Source organism: Pempheris klunzingeri, chromosome 19 (assembly GCF_042242105.1).
Source record: "Pempheris klunzingeri isolate RE-2024b chromosome 19, fPemKlu1.hap1, whole genome shotgun sequence".
NCBI lineage: Eukaryota > Metazoa > Chordata > Actinopteri > Acropomatiformes > Pempheridae > Pempheris > Pempheris klunzingeri.
The window spans coordinates 13,426,174-13,453,345 of NC_092030.1; the positions used below are offsets into that span (position 1 = coordinate 13,426,174).

Genomic DNA, 27,172 nt, shown 5'->3' on the forward strand with positions numbered 1-27,172 from the left:
GTTGCCAGCTTGGAAATGCACAAAAGGAAATCGAGGGAGAACATAGTGTCTGCTGCTTGCTGGCTTCTAAAAGTGCTTGATGAATGTTAGTGTACGTCACTTGGGATAATGCGAGTTAGCTGTGTGTGGACTCCAAATATGGCTGGAGTGTGACTGTTAGAGGTTGTAATGACTGGGCAGAAGTGAGAACCCTGCACAGGCCCCTCTCAGAAGGTACACACCTCAGCTCTGCCTTTCCTCTGCAGATGGACTCACAATGAACTCTCAGTTTCACCTCTACCTTGATGTTCCAAGAAGTGTAGATACACAAAAAAAAAAATCATTGATGCAAATTCCTGTTCTGTCAGCACACATGAAAATACTATTAGCTTTAAAATTTTGTTTAAAATGACCTTCTTGACTATTCAGATATTTTTTCTGCATCCTTTGGGGAAATTAAGGGCCTGTAACATAAAACATTTGTATTCATCATTACATGTCTTTATGTGATATAACAATCACTCATCATGCTAGTGTAGGAAATGGCCAATTGTGTCTGATTTGTATTTAATTTAAATTAATTTTATCTGGAACATAGTTGACAACTCTTTGTTGTTTACATGTTGTCTTTTTGTAACTTTATCCCACAGGCCCTCCAGATGTGGAGCAGGCTTGTGAGCCAAGTGTGCGCACCTGGAGCCCCAATGCAGGGATCGAGCAAGGTGTTGTCGGCCTGTCGGAGTGTCCTCTCCAGGGCTGCATGCTTCAGCTAGAGTTTGCCTACCCACTGGTGCCAGAATCCCTGACTGTGTGGGTCACCTTCTTCAGTCCTGAGGAAACAGCACTACCAGCTATCCATAACATCTTGCTACTGACTGTCAGTGGGAACAACATTTCATTGGGACCCAGTAATGTCTTCTGTGACACCCCACTCACCCTGAAGCTGGACATAGAGGAAGAGGTGTATGGGGTACAGTTTTTCACTATGGAGCAACATCTAGAGATTGATGCCACCCTCTTGGCATCCAAGCCAGACTGCGCACTTTGTAGGCATTGCCAACCACTACGTTACCGTCTGTTGCGCCAGCCACCCTTCACCCACGCACCACATGGTCTTATGCTGAATGAACCCACCCGCCGATATACAGACAGGTGAGTAACCTGGTAGGTGAACTATTTTGTATGAGTACACACAGATCCACATCAGTCATCACTGACAGAGTCAGCAACATGTTTAGAACTCAAGTTGTTCTCCCTGACATTCCTGAGCTTTGTCATGGTTTTTGGAAGGCAGCCCTTTCCTTCCAGCAGTTGGAGGAAGCCATATAATACATTGGACATACTTTGGCTTGAAACAATTGTTTTTACCCAAAGTATTTTCTTTTCTAAGTTGACAATTGCTGAGTAATTACCATTTAGCTTCCTGCTTTGGTGTGATGTCATTAGGGGTTTTTGGACATGCCAGTAAGAAGGTGTTTATCTATCTGTGGAAACTATTCACAAAAATATGTTCATGTAATACCATATATCCTTTTCAACACCCCAAGGAGCACTAGCAAGGCACCACTGCTTCTGCAGTTTCAAATCTGCAGCCCAACATTTGTTTCCTAAGTCACAGGTCAATCGTTGCCCACATTTGTTTTTTCCCATATTCCATGAAGCAAAGGCAAACAGATGGCTTGTTAAAGGTTTTATCTGCACACCGTGGTGAGAGTTTAGTGCTTTGCTTTCATGGAATGTGCTGACTCAATAAAGATTGTGCTATACATGGCACTGCTGTGTGTTATGCCATCTCACTATCGTGCTGTCAGCGTGGTTCACATGAGACGGAAAGTGCTTGATAAGAGGCGAAAGGGTGAGTATGCATGTTATGCAAGATGGAGTGATGGAGTGACTGATGGACCATAGTTCCATAAAGTGTCTGTACACAACCTCCTGGGTGAATTGCAGTGTCTGTAGAAGGCTGTCTGCAGTAGGGATGTATTTATTTTGGGGTTTTGGCACACTTCAGTGATTATTGATGTACTGTAGGTAGTCTCGCTGCTGTGGTATATTTCACTAGCCGTGGTTGCATTCCAGTGGTAGTGGTCAGTGGCACTGGCTGACTATTTTCTGTTGTTAGGGCACATGGGATCTTGTCTGTGTTTGATGGTCAGAGAAATTTCGTAGCAAGCAAGTACATGTTTTCCAGTTTTCAAAATTTAACTCTAACTAAATAAATATATTTATGTTGTCTTTTTTTAAATAAAGCATTTACCTAAAAACAGTTAAACATAAAAAACACGAATTCTAAAAAACATAATGACAAGATTAAAAACAAACAATTGAGAGCAAACACGTTGGTTTAACAATGTCACAGTAGTTCTACTGTGACATTTTTCAACAAACAAATGGAAAGATCCATCAAACAGCAAGACCAAGATGTTGTATTCTGTGATGTAAGTTTGATGGCTAAGATAATGCCCCATCACACTCGGCATCTCATAACAAACATAGCCTTCGACATAGTTGAGTTAAGAGCAAAGTTCACTCAGATGTTCTGGCATGCAGCACGCTCTGTTTGATCATCATGTCCAGCTGCTAAAATGCTTGATTGTTGATCACACTGCTTTTTCTTGCAACATGTGTCCATGGAGCGATGGAGGTCTTGATGGGGGTGGTTGTTTGACCTCCCACTGTCAGGCCACTGGCCTTCACCTGAGCTGGGGCAAACTTAGCAAGAGGACAGATGACATCTTGGATCCTTTGGCTTTATCCATGTGTGGTGGTTTGTCTGGAATGGCTAAGGGTTGGGAGGTCAGGGTGACAAAGTAAATTATGGTTAGGAGTAAGAAGGGTGAAGTGAAGAGGAGACGCAGGGGTGGAAGGTTGGACCAGTTGGGGGTAAATCATTGCAAGGCTCAAGGGGGCCAATAGGTGATGGAGGTGAACATTAGGGGGTCGAGAAACTACGATGAGAGAGGGTAGGAGGATTGGGTTAGTTTGACCCCTTCCTTCTGAGGCACCGCTGTCCATGGGCTAATCCTCTTCCTGATGCGGGTTTCAGAGCTGTCATTCAGTCAAAGCCTATCTCAGAGCTGATGTGAAAAGACCTCCCAGCCAAAAGAGAGAGAGGGCAGCTCCCCCACCATCACCACTCACCCCCACTGTTCTACCCGAGTTCTGCACAACTCTTTCCTATTATATACCTCACCCATCCCTAATTTGACTAGTCTGCTGCTGCTTGAGAGCTCAGTCTACCTCATGTGTCTGCTTAAATAGAAGATGCAATAGCTGCTGTTTTTTGTGCTCCATACTTGCTGGCTAAATGTGAAAAGAGCTCATCATTGTGAGTATCTCCACCTGAGCACCAAAAAGGGCACAAATATACTCTGATACTACTGTGTCCTACAATTTCTCTAACACTCTCAGACTGAAAATTGTATGTTCACGTCCATATCACGGTATGACTGGCCAGGTGTGGGGCTGTGAGAAAATAAGCAAGGTTGTAACTTCTCTTTCAACCCCTCCATTTTCATTCCACTCACATCAGCTATAAAATGTTTGACCACATGGTTGGATAACATATCATCAAAGTATTTCTTTAGTATGGAGCAGATTTAGTATTTCTTTGGGATGTATGGTCACACATGGAAAAAAAAGACAATTTTGGTTCATTGACAATGCCAATAATGACAATATGTTTCAAATTTAAACGGTATTATTTTGAAGTTGGTATTAATAGACTAACTTTTCTAACTTTTTATCTTAACTTTTGATATCATTCTAAGAAATTAAACAACATTTCGAATAAACTATGAAAATGTTGGCATTTTTTTCCCCATACATTTTTATTCCCTCTTATTACTGACGATGTTGGAAATGTTAGAAATTAGCCTTTTTTGATCCTCCTAATATAAACCATGCCTAGTACACTCACTCCAGCACTCAGGATAGGAAACATACAAATTATACAAATTAGACTATTCAAATTAGGACTGTTCAAATTGGGACTAACAAACTGGAGATCAGAAGTGGGTTGGTAGGTTTGTTAGTGTGGATGTTGGCTGAATATCACGCTAGTCTTTTTCATGTAAAGATAAAAATTATTATCAATAGCTGCAGTAAAGACATTTAGCAGATTTATCAACAGTTTAATGCAGTATTAGCAACCAACTTCACTTTTTTAGTGTTTATGTTAATGTTGAGACGTACACAGGATATAAATTACTAACTAACTAACTAACAAGTAAGGTTTTGGGGCTAAGACGGATCCAAGCCACGATTCAGGTAAGTGGTTAGAGTTCATGGAGGACTGAAATATTTTAAGTTAAATTTATTTGATGACATATCCACATCACAAAGATGTGGTTATTTATGCAAAACAAACTACTGACTATAGCAACACCCTTTTTTACAAATGCATGCATTTGCCATTCAATTATCTCCTCTTTTAAAGTGCCTCTTTCGAGTCTAACTATGCGGGATTAATTTGGTAGAAACATTGTAGCTGCAAAATTAATCTCAAATGCATTTCAGCTTCCACACTGACAAAAGAAGTATTACCCTGTTTGTTGTTCTTGCAGGCTCAATCTAAGATACTTTCTCAACTTCCTTAAATTTATCTGCTTTTCTCATCTGGGATCTCTCAGCCAAGAACAACAAGCAGCTACAGAATGGAAACACATCCATATGCATGCTCACACATCAGCCAAGTGCACACAAGGGCTGAACAATATGGGAAAATAATCTAATTGCGATTACTGAGACCAATATTACAATTGCGATTCAGTATGACATTTTTTAATAATGTTTAAAGTTCCTTATCTTCTGTATTATTCACTATACACACGCAATGAATAATTTTTTATCTGAGTAATACAACACAGGATACAGTCAACATATAAACTGCTCTGTCATGTTGGCAATATGTTATCATCAAAAGGGATGAATTATTTCACGAATACAAATAACACATCTTTATTTAGCTTCAATCATAGTAGAATATTGATCACCTCAAGCCTTGTAAAGATGTAATATAATTGCTGTGATTTAAATAAATCTGAAAAAAGAACAATAAATTAACGTGTGAATATGGAAATTTCACGTCTAAATGAAATCCTTTCTCCTCGAACGCACCAGAGGCCCAGTGTAAACACTACTTTCAATATTAATAAAATATACATGAATACTTACTGATCCCCAGTCAGTCTTGTGTTGCCTTGTATTGTAACTACGGTAGCATGACACTTTCTGCACAACTCTGACTCTGCTGAGCATCTTATTGTCCAAACCCAAAAAGGGCCAGACAATCGACGTACTGTTCCCCTGACATCACCTCTTGCTCTTCTGTGTTTGGTCCTGCAGAGGACATTTTCACGTTGCAGCACTGCCAGCATCAAAGCTTTCACATAGCATTATGCTAATTGTTTTCTTAATCTACTCTCATTCGTATGTTACATGGAGAGCAGAGCTTTCACACTTTTTTTTTTGTCATTGCAGCTTTTTGAAATTTATGTTTTATTACATTGTGATGTTGGTTTGAATTTCATTAATAGTTAAGCCCCAGTGCACAGATGCTGTAAGTGAAGGCAGAAACACACAGATGAACACAAACACAAACCAACGCTCATCTTGCTCTCAGTAACATCAGCACATACTTCCATGTGTAATCACCTGGTACTATCAAAACACCTTTGAAAGGCTTATTACAGTGCCTTTGAGCGTGAGCCAAGATAAAACCTCTATTCCAACAGGGTTCTTTAGAAGTATGTCTAGATGCACAAATAATCACCAAAGATCAAATCTTAAAATGTGACATCTTGTCTGCGACCGGAGTAAAGTCCTTCGTAGTATGAGTTGCACATCAGATCAGTTACATATCCTATCTAATAAGTTACAGATTAAAGTGTGGTTTTATGAAGTCTGGAATGCCGCCAGGAGTCAGGTCTATCGCTGCCTATTATTTATCACAGACACACAAATGTGTCAAATGACTGTCCCACATCAAGTGAGACCTAGAGCTGATGCTGGCCATAAAGCTTTTAACAGATTTACTGTTGAATTATGCCCTGTCATTCTAAATGTTGTTATTATATGTCCCACTCACCAAGTTCTGAGGAATGGAGAAATCATGGAACTGTGTTACATCTGCACCACATGTTCTACTTCATTCTTCCTCTCTGGCAACGGCAGCACCAAGCACAGCATGGCTATTAACAATGATGTCAGGATGAATCAAATATGCATCTAAATGAACTAGGTGAAAAGCGTGTTTAAACATTATAAGGAGTATCACAATTGAAGCCATTGAACCAAAGGTGCCTGTCTGTCTGTCCAATCATTTTTAAAATACATTTTTAAATCATGTTTTCATCATTTCGTCATCAATTATCATTTTTAATCTTTGTACCAAACAAAAAGACCATCAAACGGACAAAAGCCAAATGCTTCCCCTAAAAAGCATAAAGGTGTACACTGGGCAAAGAAGGTCTGATCTTGGAGTATGGAGAAAGGCAACAGTACCCTCATATGTGACAGAGCATAAGTACCCAGAATGCATTGGCAAATGGAGTCCATACTGTAGTCTGGGGAAATATTTTAGGATGGTATAGGTAGAGTTCAGCAATTCATGTTTTGAGTTCAAGCAATAAGCTTGAAAGGTAAGGAAAGACTTTGGTGGGAAGCACTGCCCTATAAGGACCTAAGGCTATAGTGGCTTTTTAGAAATAATTGTATGTCTGGTTCAAAACATATTTGCACTGGGCTGCTATTGACACTGCTGGTTTGCATTTGAATGCCTAGATAGACTTGCAAAAGAAAACCAACATTGACTGTGGACGCAAGGTAAAGCCGGTGTTCTACAAGATCATGGTTGTTTGCTCAGTCATTCACCTCGACCACCTTCTCCCCAGCACTTTTTGTGGTGGTACACCAATATCAATCTACTTCCACCTGAAAGAGGACCATCATTATTACCAGGACTACAAGACATACATGTCAGGACAGTGTGAACATGCAAACAATGCTGTAAGTGTGGTCTCCAAATCTCCAATAAGTGGCTGCAGCACGACTGACTAAACATCAGCTGATTCAAAGCTATTTGTACCTGTGAGGCCATTGATGGAACAAATAACACTGGCAATAGATGACTGTTGCCTTATCATATTTTCCGTAGAAGCCCCCTGCCTTATACATACAACTCATCTAGACCCTATTTGAGAAGTCACCATTTACTCCTCTCTTTTCCCTGTCTTCTTCTTCTCTGTCTTTGCTTGACTATGTCTCTCGGTGTGGCCTGATCAAACAGTGCAATTACTCTCTGTGCGATGGATTACCTACAGTATGACAGCCAGAATTTTCTCATTATCCCTCAAAAGTAAATGCCTTTCTGCAAAGCAGTATCTGTTTCTCTCTTCTTTCCATCTATTCTGTGTGTTTGCTCTCCTCAAAGATAAAGTCTCCCACAGCTTGACTTTTCCAGGGGCTAAACTAATTCAATTAGAGGGGGCATGTTTGAGTGTGGCCCGGAGTTGCACCGGCATGGTCCAACTTTGCAGAACAGGACATAGTGTAGTATAAGAGAGAGTCTGTCAGGTCAAACATTCTGTGTTGATAATAATGAAGCCAACATAAATATCTCATCCTAGGCACACATTTTGCTGTGGGGAAATTCATTTTGTTACTTGATCTGAAGGTCCATCAGTTTTTATATTTTGGCAGCGCAGCTAACTTGAACTTCTATGTGCCAGGAATGTAATGAAAAAATACAGGAGAAATGAAGATGACGGGGGGAAAAACAAAAGCCATGGACAAGTCACACAGAAGTGTCACACAGAAAAGGCTCTTTCCTGTGATAAATCTTTAGTTTTTCTGTTTGTTGTATGAATCTCCACGGGAAGAGTGTGAGCTCATGTTTGCATACAAGCAAACATACAGTTGTCCACCTCTCATGCAATGTGCCAATGTATATGATATGTTTGTGCATGGGCATGCAGAATACCTGCTTCTTTCATTTAATATGTCTTTTAGAACATTTTGTTGTTCTTTGACTGCACTCATATATGAGTGGTAAATGGACTGCACTTATGCAGTGCTTTTTAACAGGCAAAGCTCTTTGCAATTTGCTTTTCATTCACCAACACACACACACACACACACACACACACACACCCTCTCACAGCGATGATGACAGAGCTGCCATGCAATCAATTTGGGGTTCATTGTCTTGCCAGAGGACAAATTGACATGTGGACAGGAGAAACCAGGGATTGAACCACTAACCCTGTGATTGGTCGTCCTCTTATTCACTACTTTACCTTATCAAACATGGGCAACTGAATGGTTCGACTCATCACAGCTCGTGGCCCTCCCACACATGACCCAAAGTCTGAGTGCTGACTTTAGCTTAGGCCTTGGCTGAAACCTCGGTGGTACCAGAGCAATGCTTGCCGCTGGTGTTGCAGAGTCATTATTATATGGTGCTCTTTTTTAAGTTTAAAGCCTACAGTTGGCTGACATTGTGTTGTATGTGCACATGTGAGTGGCTTTTTGGAATGGGTATATTATTCCATAAATATACCCTGGTACTCATGTAAGCAGGACCATCTTCCTGCATTCCTGTCAATGCATATACAGCATCGTGGAGGGCATTCCAAAATTAGGCCTATTGTACTTGATGGTCCACATGAAATGATCTGTTGCTAACCTATTGGTCTTATTTACCCTCATTTACTGATGTTGTTCCCCACCCATATATTCTATCTAATTTTGCCATGCACTTAACCAATAGTAGCTAAAATTATACTATACACAACAATTATGCTGGCCTACCCCATATGATTTTTTGCACTTTTAAACTGCATACTTTCTCTCTAGTTCCATATTGTGTTTAGAATTCTAAGATAATTGCATAATATAATTCACTTAATTTGCAGGCCATTGATCAGAATGTATTTTTCCAGCAAAGTCAATGAGCACATCATATCCGTGAAAATATTATTGTAATAAACATTACATTACAAAACAACGTTTTTTTTCAGCAATTTCCTTCTCTGCAACCTAACATATTCATCTTACCTGCCATTCAAATAAAATGAAATTGCAACTACATCAATATTTGACAATAAATGGAAATTGTGGTGTGCTCAGTACAATCTTCAGACAACAGTCAATGCACATAATATAGAATTCGCCCCAAAACACAAGACACATGTTCATCACAACGTATTAGGTTGTGTGCATGTCTGAATCAAAACTAGAATGACGTCTTAACTTTGGTTTTCAGTCTTCTGTACACTCACACACACACACACACACAAAATGTAGTGTGTCTGAAACTCTGAAAGCCAAAAAAGAAAACCATGAACGAGAAACCATGACCATAAGCGACAAATCAAAACTAGAAATGAGAAACCAAAACTATAAGCAAAAGGAAAAAAAAAAAAGTCAAAACGGAAAGAAAACTGTAAACAATACAGTTGCAAATGAGAGTGCTGGTGTGAAAATCAGTTATCCTGTTTTTATTGTTCAGAATTGTCAAAATAGATAAATACATGAACTGTTAGATTCCTTGCTTGCCTTTACATGTTTCTTAACCTTTGTTCATAGCTCTGTCTCCTGTTAAGGAAATTATTAACATGAAACAATACCTAATATGGATTCATAAAACAGACTACTTGCCTCAGCTCCATGTTTCTGGCCATAGTTAAAACAGAGCCATAGTCCAACTAAACCTGATGGTAATGCAAGTAACATGTAAAGGCAAACAACAGAGCAGAGTAGTAATAAAGTAATTATAAAAACAGGAAACTACTGTCATGACAGCACCCTCACTTGCACTTTTATTGTTTCTCATGTACAGTTTTCTTTCCCCAAGTTTTGTTTTGTTGTTTTGCTTTTGGTTTTGGTTCCTCATTTACAGTTTGGATTTTTTTTTTGGTTTATGGTTTTGGTTTTCTCATTTATGTTTTTTTTTTCCTTTCAGACTTTTATTTCAGACTTCCTTATCATGGTGACTCAAGAAACCATCATGGCGACTTACACCGGCAAAGTGAGTAGTCCCCCCCCCCCCCCCCGATATTTCTCCTGTCCATTTTGTGTTCATCGTGATGGTTCCTTGAATCACTATGATAAGGAAGCAAAACAAAGCTGGACCCAAAGCGGCTAAACAGGGCCACATCAGCGGAAGCTGAGGCAGATGTTTTCATTTGTGCTACCTAGTGGTAGTTACTAAAAGATTGCCACAACACACATACGTAAAAAGAGCAGTAGTCCTATCGACCCGTCCACAGTACCTTGTCTGAGTCTCTCTCTCAGTGTACGTGCCTTTACTCTCTTTTCTTTATGTGTGGTTCTTTATCAGACATTTCTTCAAAGCTTCGCGTTATCCATAAAAATTTGGACTTCCTGTGCTTTTTTACCTCTCTCTGTGCAGGGACGTGGTGCCACATGTTGTGTACACCTACCAGGTCCAAACCATCTCCAGCCAGAGTGAGAGTGAACCCTCCCCACCTCTGGTGCACGAACTGGGGGCACCATACTGCGGGGATGGGCGCATCCAGAGGTAACAGACACTCACAATCACATGGTCAAAATATGTTGAGTAAAATGCACGCATACAGGTGTGCAGTGAAGCATTTTAAAAAATATAAAGTTTACTCCTACTGGGTTCGATTCGGTATTTATTAGTTTGTGCATATGTGGATGTTTACTAAGTAACGCATCCTGATATTGTAGTTCCAAAGGAGAAGAATGTGATGATATGAACTCTATGAATGGAGATGGCTGCTCCAGTCAATGCAAGAAAGAGCCCTTCTTCAACTGCATCGGTAAGTCGTATACAGTACTGTATATTGTCATGGTTACAACAGGAATGCTTGCTCACTTTTAATTCAGCAGATTATATACACGTCTGGGTCTGTCCATAATAAGAATCAACTAATCTAAATAATCTACAACTAAACAAATTGCAATACATATCAGTAGTTCTGAATTACTGACCTTGTATGACCCCTGTGATTGACTGGCCACCAGTCCAGAGTGTACCCTTCTTTTCACCCAGTGTCTGCTGGGATTGGCTCCAGCCCCCCCGCAGCCCATAAGGATAAGCGGTACAGATGGATGGGTGACCCTCTGTGTGACATATAGCAAGGCATTGCTTGCAAATATCATCCAGGGCTAACACAGTTTAGAATGCACAACTGCTTAAAGGTTGTGTCACTTTAAGTGATTTCTTGAGAAAAAGAATGTTTGAAGTTGAAAAAATGAAAGCAAGAGCACATTCAGCAATAAAAATATATATAAAAAAAGTGATGTGTTCATATAGCATGCTGACTATTTTAATAATATTGACAGATGAGTTTCTAAACTTATTTTACTGGCCAAAAGTGACATTTCAAATGACACGTACTGATCTTGCCTCCAGTTATATACATAATATTACAGTTCTGTGTTCTTCTGTGCCGTGATATTACTGTGTGCTTGGATTTGTCCGACACTGTTCTTATATTATTCCACAAAACTGAAAGGCTGCAAAGTTGTCGATGAGACCCACAGGCTAACTTTGTGAATGAACATTTTGGCCATTTGGGGCGTCTTTTATTGAAGCACTTCATGTCTTTTGTCAAAAGAATAAGAATGCCATCATAATCACTTTGACTCCTGCAAAAAAAAAAAAAAAAATCTGGAAATCATTATTTTTTAAAGGGTGAGTCGTTTTACACAGTTGAGTGACTGGCATCTCTTATGTTGTTTTTTTTTCTTTTAAATGAATAGATGGATGGTTTCCTGTCCAATTCTCCTGCTGTCTGACATTCATTTTGCCCCCTGTTGTGATTGTGTGTGTGTGTGTGTGTGTGTGTGCATGTGTGTGTTTGTGTACGTACAGCACATGCATGCATGCAAACACATGTGTGAGCCCTTGTGAAGTGGCCACTTAATCCCTGTCAGATTGCTGGATGACTGCACTGGCTGCTCTGTTTTTCCACCAACTGCAGCGCTCAAGGGTGTGCATGCGTCTGTGTGTGTCTGACACTGTCTGATATAGTTGTAGTTTTGCACAGAAATCTGACACTATAATGATGGGACCTTCTGTCCATCTGTCTGTATGTGTGAGAGAGTGCCTGCTTGTCAGTGTGTTTGATAGTGAAAGAGAGAGTTGGACGGAGAATTGACACTAAGTATACAACAGGGCCAAGGTGCTACAGTCTGGATGAGCTTTAGTTGGCTATTCACACGATTGAGCCGAATTATATCTGGAATTGACAAAATCAACAAGTTCTTTTCACATGACCCCACGTGGCGTAGCGATCCCAGTGGTTATGTCTCAGTAGGGCTCCAAGCCACAGTAAACACAGGTGCAGCTGAAGCCTATAGGAATCCAATTTGACTCTCTTAAACCGTGTTCGCAGATTCCCATTATCACAAAAATGATGATTTTGGAAGGCCAGATTTCCCCTTGCTTTGACATTTTGTCAGTTTTACTAGGTGTGCTGCCCCCCTACCAAACCAAATGTCTTCATCCACCTGAGCTCATTTCTTCAATCTCTTTGTTTCTCCAACTGCTTGCTCTTGCAATCAATCACCTTTCCACTTTTTCCATTATCTGTTTATCCTTGCCTTGTCCAATTTCAAATACTGTAGCAATACTCTGTCTCTTTCTCCCGTTCTATCCATCTCCTCCTCTTCTCTCTTTAGCTCACGCTCTTCCTATTACTTCTGCAGCTTTCACAAGCCACTGTTTGAGCTACCTCTCAGTCTCACTCCTTCCCTTCTTCCTTGCCTATGTTCCCGCCAAGTGAGTGGCGGGAGCATATTCTGTATGCCCCCTCAGTAGCCCCTCGTTTCACCATTGCCAGAGCACAGAACTGACTTGAGTTTTTGGCTGTGCTGGAGAGGGCTGGAATTTTCGAGGAGGAGGCCCAGGCCAACTTGGCACAGAATGCCGCCTTTCCCCCTAACTGGAACCCCACTGGCTGACACTGCTTTAGCTGAGAGCTGAGAGCAATGAGGCCCAGGCAACCTCCCTGCTCTCCTCTCCTCCAGTCCATAAGCTACCATTTCCAGACCTTAACTCCGGGTGGGACTTCTGTAGAAATGATGGCTGTATATTTCTTTACCTCTTGACTTGTCTGCTGCCCCCCTCCATTTTTGTCTCCCTAATTTCTCCTTTTCATACTTTCCCTTTGTTTCTCTCTTTCTGACGTTAACATATTCTGTCATCACTCTTTGCATATCCTCGTAATACACTCAAGAAATTATCCTCCTTTTTACATGCACCTTTTTTCCCCTTCTTTATCTGCTCCTCTCCCTCTCAACTGTCAAAATAATAGAGATAATAAATGATTTCCCAAAGGATCAGTGGGTGTATATGTTCTATAAAAAAGGATGAGAGAAGTGGAATGATTAGCAAAGGTTGAAGTGTGTGAAAACTCACCTGTATAGCTTTATGCAAATGAAAACTTTTTAAAATTTTTTAAATCATTTTCCTGTCGTTTGTTCACCTGCAGAGGAGCCAAGTATGTGCTATTACTATGACGGTGATGGGGTGTGTGAGGACTTCGAGCGAGAGACAGGCGTGAGAGACTGTGGCCTCTACACGCCCAATGGTTTCCTTGACCAGTGGGCCTCCACTGTCGAAGTATCCCATGAAAAGAAGCCCTACTGCTCTGGTGAGGTGGCTGCTGGGTACCCCGCTGTTACTAAGGTAAGGCCACACATAGTTTGTCAAACTGGGTTATAATGGGTCATTGCAAACTAACATTATCCTTCATTGTTTTGGTATGGTCTTTGATTCTTTGACGAGTTAGTACTGTTGCTTCCTCATCCATAAATCAATTTACACACTGATTATAATGAAGCCTCAATTTTTGCAAGACATTTGCAAAACAACTTCGTTTGCTATTTGCCAATTAAGTAATTTTAGAAATTGAGACATTTAATTTAGATGTCTCTCAGGGTGGGTGCAGAAGTTTGCAGCTCTCATTAAAGTAATGCTTACGGAAGACGAAAGGAGAAGCCATTGATTCCAACTAAGCCCGGTGGAAGCATTGATCTGTTGCTTTGGAACGTAGAAAGGGGCTGATTGCCCAAAACATTAGGGTGAGGCATTCATTCATGTACACCAAGCTTCAGACGCAGAAGTGCATTATGCTCAATTCTATTTAATCCCCTCTTGGTCAAAGCTAAAGTACGTTGCTGAAGTATACTATCTCCTTTAAAACCCAATTTATTATTTCAATAAAGTTTTGTCCAGTTTCTTAATAGCTTGGGGGGTATTTGTTCAAACCAAGCGTTAAAACAAATATCCTGCAGTATCTTGCTCTGACGTTGAGAGCAACATCTCTTTGCATTTTTAAATTGTATAGTTGTAGATATTTTAACTTACAAAGAAAAGACTTTGTGTTGAAACTGTTAGGCTTCACACCTCTACACAGACAGTGGTCTCTATTCAGAGGCATGTGTGTGATGCTAGAAGTGTGTGATGTTGGCTGTAGAGCTTGTTTCTACTGTTGATGATGCATTTTACAAAGCCAGTGAACTACGCATTCTTTCACTGCTGTGGTCAGGTGCCTTGCTCAAGAACATTTTGGCAAGGATTTACGCAAAACAAAGGTAGGAGATTATCCAACACCATTTTTTGATTTGATATTTGATATCTATATGGCTCTGCTTCTGTCTGAGCAGAAAAGGGAGTATGTTCCAACCAGCAACATTGCAGATGGTTTATTCTCTGAGAGGAATGAGACACTAGTGGAACATGTCCATATAACCATAAAGAAAGGATTTGTGCTGTGAAGGACACATTGTTCATGCAAAAAGCACTTTTACTGTGGAGAACACACTATTCCCCATGGGTCATATGTGATGAGATCACCTCATTACAAGGCCACTGACTGGACACAGTGTATGTGCACGTGTGGAAAGTATGCAAACACAGGTTAACAAAACACAACGGTCTTGTCACCATCTCTCTTTGCTTCTCCATCTCCCTTTTTCACTCTCTGTAAGTTCTCACACACTTTGTCATCTAGCCACTACATTGTGAGCTGCAAAAGCCTGTGGGTACACTGTTACATTGAAAATTGTGTCCTCAAAGCCCATTTCTCTCACCAGCATCGGTACACATTGATGTAATCGCTGACATTTATTTTTCCACTCCAGTGACATGCACTACAGCAGCATCAAATGCCATCTCTTCAACTCCAAATTAACTTTGATTACACTGTGTCCTTGCAGTTTGGAGCATATGCACACACAAACAAAGAAAAAACAACCTGCTCACATGAAATGCACACACAACTGCGCACACACAATTGTACACACTTGTTTGATTATGGTAGTCCATTGGAAAACAAAGATAACATAACATGGCTTCAAATAACTGAGCTGAGATTCTTGTTCAGGCAACACTTCCAAGCAACTGTGCAATTGCATGCATGTGGCTATGGCGACTGTCCTGGAGGCTCATGCCACAGAAGAAGCATCTGAGGATTGGTTCTGGAGATGAAGACCAGGCAGTATGCTTGCCTTTGTTCACTGATCCAGTTTAAATGTGGTCACTTTAGAACAACAAATAAAACACCACAATGGCTGATCAGTAGCAAAACAAAAGTTATTGTAGATGTTACCTATTTCGAAGGAGCCTTTAGTGATGTCTCACATCTGGTATTTTAATTGCTGTTTTTGCCAAACAGGAATCAGCCATAGAGTGCCCAATGAATAGTCATGTTTCAGGCATCTGGATCGCATTCCCTATCTAGAGTTCTCTCTAGTTTTCTCAGTTTGTTGGTGATTGTTTACATAGGGGGCTTGATTTTCTTGGGTGACTTTGAAGATTTGTTGGGAGAAGGGGATGCGGAAGGCCTGTAGGCATTTGATGTGATAACAACCAAAAGATCCAAAGTCCAAGCCCCAGAGCAGCATAGTTACTTATGATGGTATAGTGTTGATCTACAGTCTTTGTTGAGATTTTGATGTAATTTTTCTGAGCAGTCTGCCAAAAGCACTGCTTGCTTTGCTGATACAGACTTACATATCACCCTTGACAGGGAGTTAAGGGAGAAAGCTGTTGGGGTAGTAAATTACTTGGCAACTTTGAGATGACTGTCATCAGTATTAGAATGGTGAGGGTTGAGAAATGGTAACTGCTGCTGGGATGCAGGGCTTCTTTCTTGTATTCAAGGGAGATGACACCGAATGCATTAGTTCTTGCGTACTTTCCATTTTAACTGGAAAGTGAGTGTGAACTCAACTCCTGAAGTCACCTCATTGCATCATGGGTATGGTACAAATCTTAGCTTTGGTAATAACATGCAGTACCCTGACACTAAGCTGACGTCTGTTGTTGTGGAACATAGTTTGATGTCGCTATGGTAAAGAGAAGTGTACCTTCTGTGGGTAACAGATCAATGATTACTGACAATACATTTAGTCTAAATACAATTGTGGAAATGTGTATTGGTTTAGTTGTGTGTATTGGTCCAGTTTTTTTAGGGAAAGCAGATTCCTTGGGACATTTCAAGAGAACTGATTGGTCTACAGAACTAAAGGCTGGTGTGCATTTGGTGAAGTAGGTATACTGTAGTTACCTTTGCTTTTTCTTGCTCTTATCTTTCAGATCAGCACAATTTTTGTGAAATCATTGAAATGTTGGAAGAGCTTGCACATAACGAGAATCTCTCAGCAGTAGTAAGCAAAGAAACGCTGCTGCTCGTCTTTAATTGATGGCGGCAAAGTCTATTTTCCCACTTTTTGAATTTTGTAACATTGCAATTGTAACAATGTTAAGGACTTTCATACAGTGTCATGGGATAGTTCACTCGCATGAAATTGCTTGCAACTTCAAGGCAAACAAGGTTGTGACAATATGATCATTTCTATGACACATTTATATAAAATGAATAAACTGTAGCCTTGCCAAAATCTGCAGGGTAGTAAAGGTTAAACGTATAAATGCAGAGCATACTATGCGACATAGTATCTTTTCTCAAGAACTGTTGAGACCATTGCATAAATAAGCTTAAGGGTGACCCTGCCACTAGCTAAGCTGCTGTTGGAATGGCTCTTGGGTTACATAGCATTCGCACTGTGGTTACAACACACTCATTCTCTCTTTGTCATTCACTCATCCCTCTAGTAAACTTACAGAGAGTGATTTACAACCACGATACTAAATGAGCACAGCAAGATTCTTGTGCTTGACAGGATCAACAATTAAAATACAGGTTGGGGGCAGCAGCCGTCAATTCTTGTTGGCGGTCTTGGCACATAGTTTAACCCTTTGATCCCAGCCAACCACAGCCCAGAGACAAAGTTATTACCACGGCACAAAGCCAAAATTACTGTAAAGTTCTCCGCTGGAGCTAGTGACTGGTTAACCACTAGCATCCATCCCACAATATGTACCATTATTGTTCTGTGTGTGTGCTGGTGTGCATTTGTGTATGACAGAGACAGAGACAGAGATGAATAAAGAGAGGAAGAGAAGAGAAAGAGGTTATAAGTGCAAAGGAAGTGGACAAAGAAATCCAACATTAAGTGTCTTAGTAAGGTGCTGGGTCACCGCAAGCCACCAGAACAGCTTCACCGCCCACCACCCCATTCCTCTAAATCTCTGGATCTCGTCTGGAGAAATGAATACCGTTATTCTAAAGTATATTCACTCATTTCTGAAGGCTAAGAACAGCAACTGATCTATGAACCAGAGCCATATTATACCTAATATTTATTGAATAATACTTTTTAAATAAAAGTACTATGTAATTGCCAAATGCAATTGCTTTGGCGCTCATACAAGATCAAGCCAATGGATTTTTTTTTTTTTCTAAACCAACAGCACATTGTCCTGCCTTGTTACAGTAATAGCTCATTTAATCCTTTGTGGTTTCATTTAATAATGTTTCCATGTTCATGGCTCACAGCTCTTTGGTAGAGGTATTGAGAGATGTGCTGCCCTGATACAGCACAATGCTAAAGTGTAACCAACTCTCTCTGTGTTTGTGAGTGTTTTTTGCTCTGAATGAGAGTGTTGGGGGGTAGTACATCATTTCCTCCTGATCTAGTAAACAAGTCCTGTATTGGATTTATGTACCAGTTCTGTTTGATGTCTAAAGACACTGTTGATTCTGTGTGTGTCTTTGTGTCTGAGAGAGAGAAAACGAGACGGGCAGCAGTGATAGGGATCTTTGCGGATGCAAGAAAGCAACAACAGCACAAGAAGGCACTTGAGGAAAAAGAAAGATCATGTATCTGCACGAAATCTCAAGTGCTATGTACTTGTGTGTATGCGTGGGTGGGTGGGGGGTTGGGGGTGTTACACACAGAACTACACTAACTGAAACATCCTTTAGTGCATTAAATACCATGGTGAATGTTCATTTAAATATGCAGCATTTTGCATGAGAGCCTAACTTTTTTTTTTTCTTAACTTCTGAATCTCCACGCACCAGAGCAAAGCCAAGGAGAAGGATGGCTGAATGCTCCCACATTTAAACCACTGCTGAGGGAGGGTTCAGCAACATAAGAATAAATGGTGCATAGAGCCATAAATACATACTGCCCTTTTGTACACAATAGCTTAGTAGCCTGCAGTCTGCCTTTGCAGAATGTAAATGTGTGCTAGATCTTTTTAAGAATGACTCACATTCATTTTTTTGGGTCATAGAGTGTGAGTCCCAGCACTAATGTGTAGAGCACTGCACACTATTGAGGTATAAACTACAATGGCGGTGCTGTAGTAATAATTTTTTGTGCTTAGATGATACAGAACAGGTAATGGCGGGGAGTAAAACCAAAAAAGAGTAACCATGCGGATTGCGAGAATGGAGAAGAAGCTGAGATTTTAAAATGAAAATGAATATGAAAGAGCAAACAGCAGGTGCTTCAAAACCAGCAAAAGTTAGATTTAAGTAAAATGTATCAAGATACATTATACAAAGGACGGATGGATGGACAGATTGGGTTAATAGTTGTAAATGGAGGTAAAACAATCTGGATTTTTTTTTTTTTTGACCAACAGTCAAACTGCATTCAAAAGAAAATACATCATTGAATAAAAGTTTTTGTGAAAGTAAAAAAGGTTCCAAAACCACTCTTATTGGCCATTTCCACATTAAAATGTCCTAAAATAAGCAGTTTGATCCAATCAAAATGCCATATGGACACCAGAGAGTGTATGAAGTTAATAAAGTTCAGCCACATTAATGATCACAAAAAATGCCAAACTGCCAAAAACATTCTATTCAGGTTTGATAGTCATGCTGTTTTAATTTCTCGAACCTTTCTGTTCCCTTTTTCAGTGTCGGACCCATAACGAAAATGTATGGGATCTCTAATATTGGGCTATCTGTGAACGCTGTGAGGTGGCTTCAGTTCATTTAAATGATTCTTCTTTCTTTCCTGGTCAAGCACACACACAGGTACACAGTCAGACAGAGACTCACAGGGAAACACACACACTCACACTGCCGACTCCATGCAGGATTATAGGGCAGGTCCATAGGGGACTGAAATGTACTACTGCTGTCTTTGTGGAGCAGAACATAATGTTCCCCCACTACCACACCATGGAATATGGTGAGCCAGCTCAACTTGCTCTAGGGGGATTGGATTGAAGAACTGGCCTTAGCAACTAACCTGTGTGTGTGTGTGTGTGTGTGTGTGTGTGTGTGAGAGAGTGTGAGCATGTGTGTGTGTGCTTGCCATGTGCATGTGTCTGTGTACGTATGCAGTGTCTTGCCTCCACACACGTGTGTAGATGTGTTTGTGTTAGCGGGGAGTACGTGTGTGCATTCAAACTTTAAGATCAAACAGCAAGCCAGGTGATTTCTCCAGAGAGGGCTGCTGCCCAGGCAATCTCTGACGCAACCCCTGGGCACCCCTGGAGAACACTCCCCTTAATTATACATAAGCAACAGAAGGGATAACATTTTAGTCCTCTCACGCTACAAGAAATTGCCTATATATGAAGTTCACCCATCTTAAGATGTAAAACAAACATGTGCATGAGGTCTGAATTAAATAACCCCCACCACATTCATCTTAAGGTAAGTAATGCTTCAGAGGGAAAGGAGAGGGCTGAGGAGGATGGTAAAAATAAGGAAACAATAAATGGCCCAGTTTTGACACGGGTCCCAAAAAAATCAGGCACTGTGTGTTTGTGTATGTAAGTGTGGGATACATATTTGCTGTATATAGGCTACTGCAGAGCACACATGCACATTTACAAATGTTTTCCTTTACATATGCATGCAAACGACCACACAGACAAACATGCACATTCTGTTGCACAAGCTGAAACACACACACACACACACACACACACACACACACACACAGAGACACGTACATGCCCACAAAAACAAAAGCTCTTACAGTAGCCGAGCTGTTTCTTTCAGAAGCACAGGAAGGCCAGCTTCTCTGGCACTGTCTCTCTCACCAACATTCCCCCAAAACCGCACAGCGCTCGTCAGGCACAGTGCCAGTGACATAAGCGTGTGGTAACATTAAAAAGAAACCTCTGGGATGGCGTTCCTTTTTCCCTTTTACTTTTCCCGTTTCAATTATTATTGTGGTTCTGCCATGTGGAAACCTCATTGTGACTGGTGGATTTTTTTCATGGCACTGATGACCCCCCATAACATTTTCAAGCTGTTAATATGCAGGGTTTTGGCACTGTTTTATTGAGCATAGGGGGCCACTGACTGAGGGACATTTATACTCTCCGCAGAGCCATCTGTTTTCAACTTGCTGACATTGTACGCTCCCCAATCCCTATACATTAGTTTGTGGTCCATGCTCCCTACCACCCAGTCACTACTCATGTCTGCCCTGATGAGACTGGGATAGGTAAACTGCATAATTGCACCCACTCGCTAACTTTTACAGCCCCATTCTCAGTAGGCCATGGAAGTGGCCCATCATTAGCCCAGGACCAATGAGACGGTGAGCTTCAGTGGGTATGGGTGGGGCTGGGTGACAGGACATTACCTCACACACCAGGCGCTCACCAGCATTCCAGTAAACCATGGGATGGTGCTTGGAAACTCATACTAGTTTCTCTCTGTTGCTCTTTCTTTCTGTCTCTCCACAAATGCCTCACAGATGCTCACTCCCGCTTCCAATGCTAAGGCTTCAAATTCATATATATAAGGGAGAGAGAGTGAGCAATGGAAAAGGAGAAAAATAAATACCTTTTGATGGAAATAAACATGATTTAGAAGGTGCTGTGACAGGATAAATATTCTCTTAGGATATTGTTATCTTAATCTGCATGGGTCGAAAATTTCCACAAAACCAGAAAAAAACAGGTCCCTGCCTGACCTCACAGAGTCATGCAGCAGGATCTGAAACAAAGGATAAACACTGAAATGCTCAGTGGGTATCCTCGACTGCTCACAAGAATAAAGAGATTGGATCGTGCAAAATGAATGAACAGTTTAGTTGCAGTGATTATGTTTACTGCTAAAGTTAGTGACTGAATGGAGGCAAAAACCATGAACAGAATACTGAAGGTTAAGACAATGGGGTTGGAAACATTTTTGAGAAATGGGAACTTGTAAATTGGTGCAGACAAGGGGGATTGTGGAAAAGTTGGTTGACATAGATAAAGTCTAACAACAGAAATGCTCTTACGACCCAGTCCACTGATGATATCTACTAGGGATGTATTTGTTTTGCATTCTTCCACATGGTCCATCATATGTGAGACATTATATTGTCATGATGGTGTCCTCGTGTCTATCTGTAATGTGATACATCCTCATGATCACCACTTTGCAACTCAGTAATTCATAAACAAAGCCTCATACTGCAAAACCAATCGCCATGAAACTGCTGCATCACCTTAACGCTGTGAGTTCATATATTCATACCAGAAGTGATTTGTCAAGACACTGACGCATAAATATTTGCTAGTCAATGTATTACAGTAACTATTGACCCCATTAGGTGTGGCATGGCTTTATAATGAGAGGGCATACCAATCTGAACAATTACATCCCTCTTCCTTTGCGTTGTGCTCTGTTGAATGCAAAGCAAGAACACCTGAGTAAGGAGTATCCGGAAAAAAAAACCTATGTATAGCTAAACTCAAACTCCTGGCCCATCTTCTGGTTTTTGGAGGGTACGGGGAGGACCTACGAGGGGCCTCCTAAATGTCTGAGGGCCTCAATAGTCTTCCAAGCACATATGGCCCAAGTTTGTGTATGTGTGTCTGTGAGATTTATTGATATGACTCCAAGATAGGACATTTTGACAATCTGGAGGCTTCAACGTCAGTATGTGAGCCAAAATGGGTGTAGCGTATGTGTATGTGTATGTGTATATGTGTCGGCATCCCTCTGTAGGGGGTGATCTAACTTCACCCTGGCACCAAAGCTCCATTATGCTATTAGAGCCATTATTATTGTCGTTACTCTATCTTTACTAAAAGCGCCACTCTCCATTTCCCCCTTTCAGAGTTTATGCTTTGCTTTATGCCCTTAATGAACGTTTTTACAGAACAGACATATTTTCAGGGTAACGAGGCAGACAGTTGCACTTTCTTTCTCCTCACCTTTATCTCCTTTGGTTTCCCCTTGGCTCAAGACACTTAGCTCTCCTTTTATCTGAAGTGGTGATTTACAAACACCAGGGATTGGCTGTTGTCTGACTAGCCAGCTGGTACAAATTAAGACCATGTGTGTAACTGTGTGTGACTGTGTGTGTGTGTGTGTGTGTGTGTATTTTTGAGTCAAGAAGTTGAACTCATCTCTAGTGTTGCTGTCACTGTTTTCCATGGAAGATGATAAGTTGTTTTGTTCCAAGCAGACATCTCAACATTTCACTTTTGTACCTGGGATAGTGACTGTTTTGTCATTGTTATGCATCAGAACAAGGAAAACATGTGTTTTGCATGAATGTGTTTAGAATCGTTATTTTACTGAGCAGTCAACCCATTTGCACAACAGTCCCACTTACAGGCAAATCCTTGGAACAAAGGTATTACGCGTTATGAGCTATACAACATTAGCGTTTCCTGTCACTTGTAACGGTTTTAATCATCCATTCTTACCTCACAAAAATAACAGATCTGCCATATCCTCCCCTTACTTTTTCCAACTGAGAGGCTTCTTTTGACTGTCTTTTGTCAACAGTTCCTGCTGTGATATTGTAGTTGTAATCAAGCAATCCATTGGCAGTCTGCTAGCAGGTGGTATGTTTTATAGGCATAACAGATTGAAGGAAGCCAAACAAAAACAGGTCTCAGTTTAGCTACATATGTGCCGTTTCTTTACTTAATTTCCATATTTTGACTTTCCCACTCCTACATGATCCATTTAAACTCTAAATGACTGAATGAGGGGCGGTTTAATCTTTATTTTCGAATGTTGTTTTTGGCGTCACCTTTGTTTCTCTGTCGGGGGTGTCAATAAGGTTATTCAGTGCTTTTCGAAATCCATTTGAAACACATACATAAGGTATCTGTTATCATGATTCTATTTGTGTTACATCACATATGCACACGCACATCTTACAAAAATACAGTAAATAATGACTCTGACACCAATGACTTTTTCCTCCAAATGTTTTTCAGTAATTTAATATTCTTAATATTAGGGGTTGGCTGATTGATCTGGGCTTGCAGTATGTCTACAATAGAAGAAATGACATCTGTTTTTTATTTGGTCTCGTTAGATTCAGTTAATGTATTAGCCATAAAAGTTCCTGAGACAGATTATGAAAGGGGTACAAAAGAAAAGCACGGCAAAGACATACAGAGAAGTTGACTTGTATTTTTCAATAACAGGTACGTTCTCTACACTAGAGTAGGTGTATGGAATAATAACACTGGGATTTTTTGTGAACATGCAAATTCTGTGTTAGTGAGTTTTGTTGCTTAACCGGTTTAATGATGGGAATGCTATAAATTTTTCTAGGCTCCCATCCCTTTCCTCTCAGCGCATTAATCAATGCACATGCCTTTTACTATCCTTGGGGACTTACTGTTGAGAATGCATTTACCCCAGCCCTTAATCAACACCTGATCATGGTACAAATGAGACACAAGAATTTTTGTCTTTGCTCTCCAGCAATCTGAATTTTGTTTTCATCTGGAGGACAGCCTCCTGCCGCCTTCCTAGAACTGACTGGATGTGTGAGGTTTTCACTCATGGATAAGACTGTTGATTGTTAAACACACCTTTTCACCCTCAAAGAGAAGCATTTTGCCCAATTTAACCATAAGTCATTGTACTGTAAGCCCATTCACAGTGACTTCTTTATTCAATATCGCAACAACAGCAACAGCAATGGGAAGGAAAAAAACCTTTCAAAAGTTTGTTTACCTAAACATGATGGAGTGTGAATTAACCTGATTACAAAGTCCAAATCTTAGTGGCGTGCTCACAGATTAAACTTTTGATTGTACTCTGGTTTTCTTGAAGAAAGTTGGATTGGAATTTTCTTTGCAAGAGAAAATGTAAGATACTGACGCATTTAGGCGAAAGATCTCTGAACGTTCTAATAAAAACGTTTGCCAGGATCAACATTGTTACAAAGGACCCATGTTTGGGACTGTGGACCTGAGCTCGCAGGTGAATGTTAACGACTAATATAGCAGTGTGTCACAGAGCAAGAAATGATTAACATGGATTCCAAAGTAGCCATATTTTGTTGATTTTATTTGAAAAGGAAAAACCTTGAACATTTCAACATGGATTTACACAAAGGGAGGAGAGTGGTTTGCCAACAGACTGTAAAATTAAAAAACAAAACAAAGTGATCATAAGAGGAGAAAGGCATTATCCTGGATGCCAACAATAGAGTGTAAAACATTTACAGTCAAAAGTATCTGAGGCCTTCACAACCAAGAATCCAAAAGGGCAGTGGAGTTTGTGTGTTCTGCTCTTGTGTGGGTTTCTGTCATGTGCTTTAGTTCCCTCCTCTGGTCCAAAGCATGCAGGTTAGAATAACTGGCGACTCTAACTTGCCTGTTAAAAAGTTTAAAAGTGAGTGAAAATGATGGTCTGTCTCTCTGTGACGGCTCTGTGATAGACTAACAATGTGTCCACATTGCAATCCCCCAGTGTAGCCTTGCTGGGTTTAGTACTGGAAGGGTGTAAAAGTGAATTACCATCACTGCCCCCTCTTTTAATGACTAAATCAAATCAATGACAAATCTATTCAGAGTGCTTTGACTCTTGCCATTGCATAGGGAGGAGGTTGGAGGAAGTGTAATGAGCCATGGGAGACGTGTGAATTGCCTCCTACTGGTGTGATGCTTCACAGGGGGGTGGGGGCGTAAGGGGGTGTATGCTTCTTGAGTACATGGTCTTTACACTCTATATGCAAATAAACAAGTACATCATTTGTACAAATATTTATAAAAGAGTGTGAACATTTTACTAAAAAGCCAAAATCTGCGCTCGGTGTGACAATATCAAAGCATCATGTTCTATTTAACATCGGTATCGATATCGATGTCCGTTCCACGAAAACATGAGTTGAGTAGGTGGTCCCTAATGTGGTCCAGTACACTTAGGTGTACACACTCCTAAAAGACTGTGACCATGTGTGGCCTGGACCACCTCCGATGTGGTCTGAGCGATCAGATCCCAATGCGTACTCAGTGTGTCTTGAGTGCATTCACACATGCGCTTAGAGCTGTGCACTTGTGATCAGATCACAAAAGATGCATGTTAATGCCACGTCTGAACAAGGCCTTTGGCATGACACGTAGTGTTCGACTTGTGTAGAACAGTGGGCTGTTAGAAAAACACAACAGGAGATGAGGAGGAGGGGTGTGGAGTAAGGTGTAGTTAATGCCACCTGTGTTTACATGAATAAGTCATCAGTTTGCACACGGAAAGGGTTTTGTCACCTGTCCCGTTAGAAAAAGGGTAGCAATGGAAACCAGCTCATCTTTGCATCAATTCATTTACAGCCCACAGTCTCTTTAATAACAAAAAGACACGACATTGGTTAGTTAAGTCATATGAACATGGAGTTTTAGGGGTTTTTGGGGCTTAGAACAAAGTCAGAGTTGGGTTGGGATGCAATGTTGGACTCTGTGAAGCCCTGCACTTGCCAGAGAAAAGTGAGTTTGTTACTGTATTTTTTTCATTAACATTTGGCAAAAGGCTATGTTTTTTCTGATGAATACAAAATGGAGATCTACGCAGCTGCACTCACGTGGGCCCAAAGTCTCATGGCAACTGATCTCAGGTGTTTGCCACCTGCATTTCTCATTTCTGCCACTTCAGCTCTAAGCAGAAAGGTCACGTCAACAGATCCAGGGGACAGATATATAGACAGATAGCTGGTCTTGCCAGTTTTCCACGGTGGCAGGATCTTACAGTAGCCTCTCTAGCAAAACTCTCATGTTACTGGTGTCTCATTTCACTAGCTCAGGGCAGCAGGCGAAACTTACCGTCCTTGGGTATGTGCCCTCTCTCCCCTTTGTCTGTGTTTTGTGTTGCTCAATAGTCTTTCACCGACGTGTCCATCGTCTGTCGCTTTTCCTTCTTTTTGATTATAATGATGGTTTGTATCTTCTCATCCCTGTCTTATTCACATCCTCTCTGTCGGTGCTTCTCACCGTACCTCATCGAACATCATCCTAACATCACCAATGAGGCGGTAATGTGTGGGACACAAATGATAGAGGGGGGCCCTTTAATCTTCAGCAAAGCCACAGTTATGAGGTGACATCATAGAATTTCTAATTGCTGGATACAAGCATAGTTCTGAGTTATACTACATTCCTTGTCCTTTATCTACCATTATCGCTGCTTCTGATAGGATGACAGTGGTAGAGTGAGAGGTCGAGCAGCCAATCACCATACTTGAGCTGTTTAGGCTTGAATATTCTACCTAATTACACACATACATTTGGTTTGCCAGAACAATCAGCAAAAATGGAAAAAAAATTACTTGTTCAAACGCTGTGATTGAAAGCAAGCACACAAGTTGATAATGCTACACCTCTGTATGAATCATTTTGTCTGTTATATTCATACCTGTATTTGCACTCACCAGCAACATCCCTCCTATTTTATTACTTGTATTCTTTAGGTACAAAGTTACACAAACAGGAGTACAAAAAAAAATAAATAAATCAAAGCTTCCAATAGTGTATTGGTAGGTGATCAATACTTTCCACGTCCTTGGTTGGTTTGAGGAACAAATGCATCTTCTCTTTGGTTGCTGTTGTAAAAATGGACCAGAACAGATT

At 40.7% G+C, this 27,172-nt stretch overlaps 1 protein-coding gene across 1 annotated transcript in view; it reads left to right on the forward strand.

The window, feature by feature from the left end:
- The window catches only part of pappaa (pregnancy-associated plasma protein A, pappalysin 1a), an 83,702-nt gene that overhangs the window by 21,998 nt on the left and 34,532 nt on the right, over positions 1–27,172 (forward strand). Inside the window, exons 7-10 of the mRNA XM_070850805.1 lie at positions 630–1,131; positions 10,394–10,522; positions 10,696–10,787; positions 13,467–13,663. Coding sequence (XP_070706906.1) covers positions 630–1,131; positions 10,394–10,522; positions 10,696–10,787; positions 13,467–13,663 — 920 coding nt within the window. The remainder of the gene's footprint in view (positions 1–629; positions 1,132–10,393; positions 10,523–10,695; positions 10,788–13,466; positions 13,664–27,172) is intronic.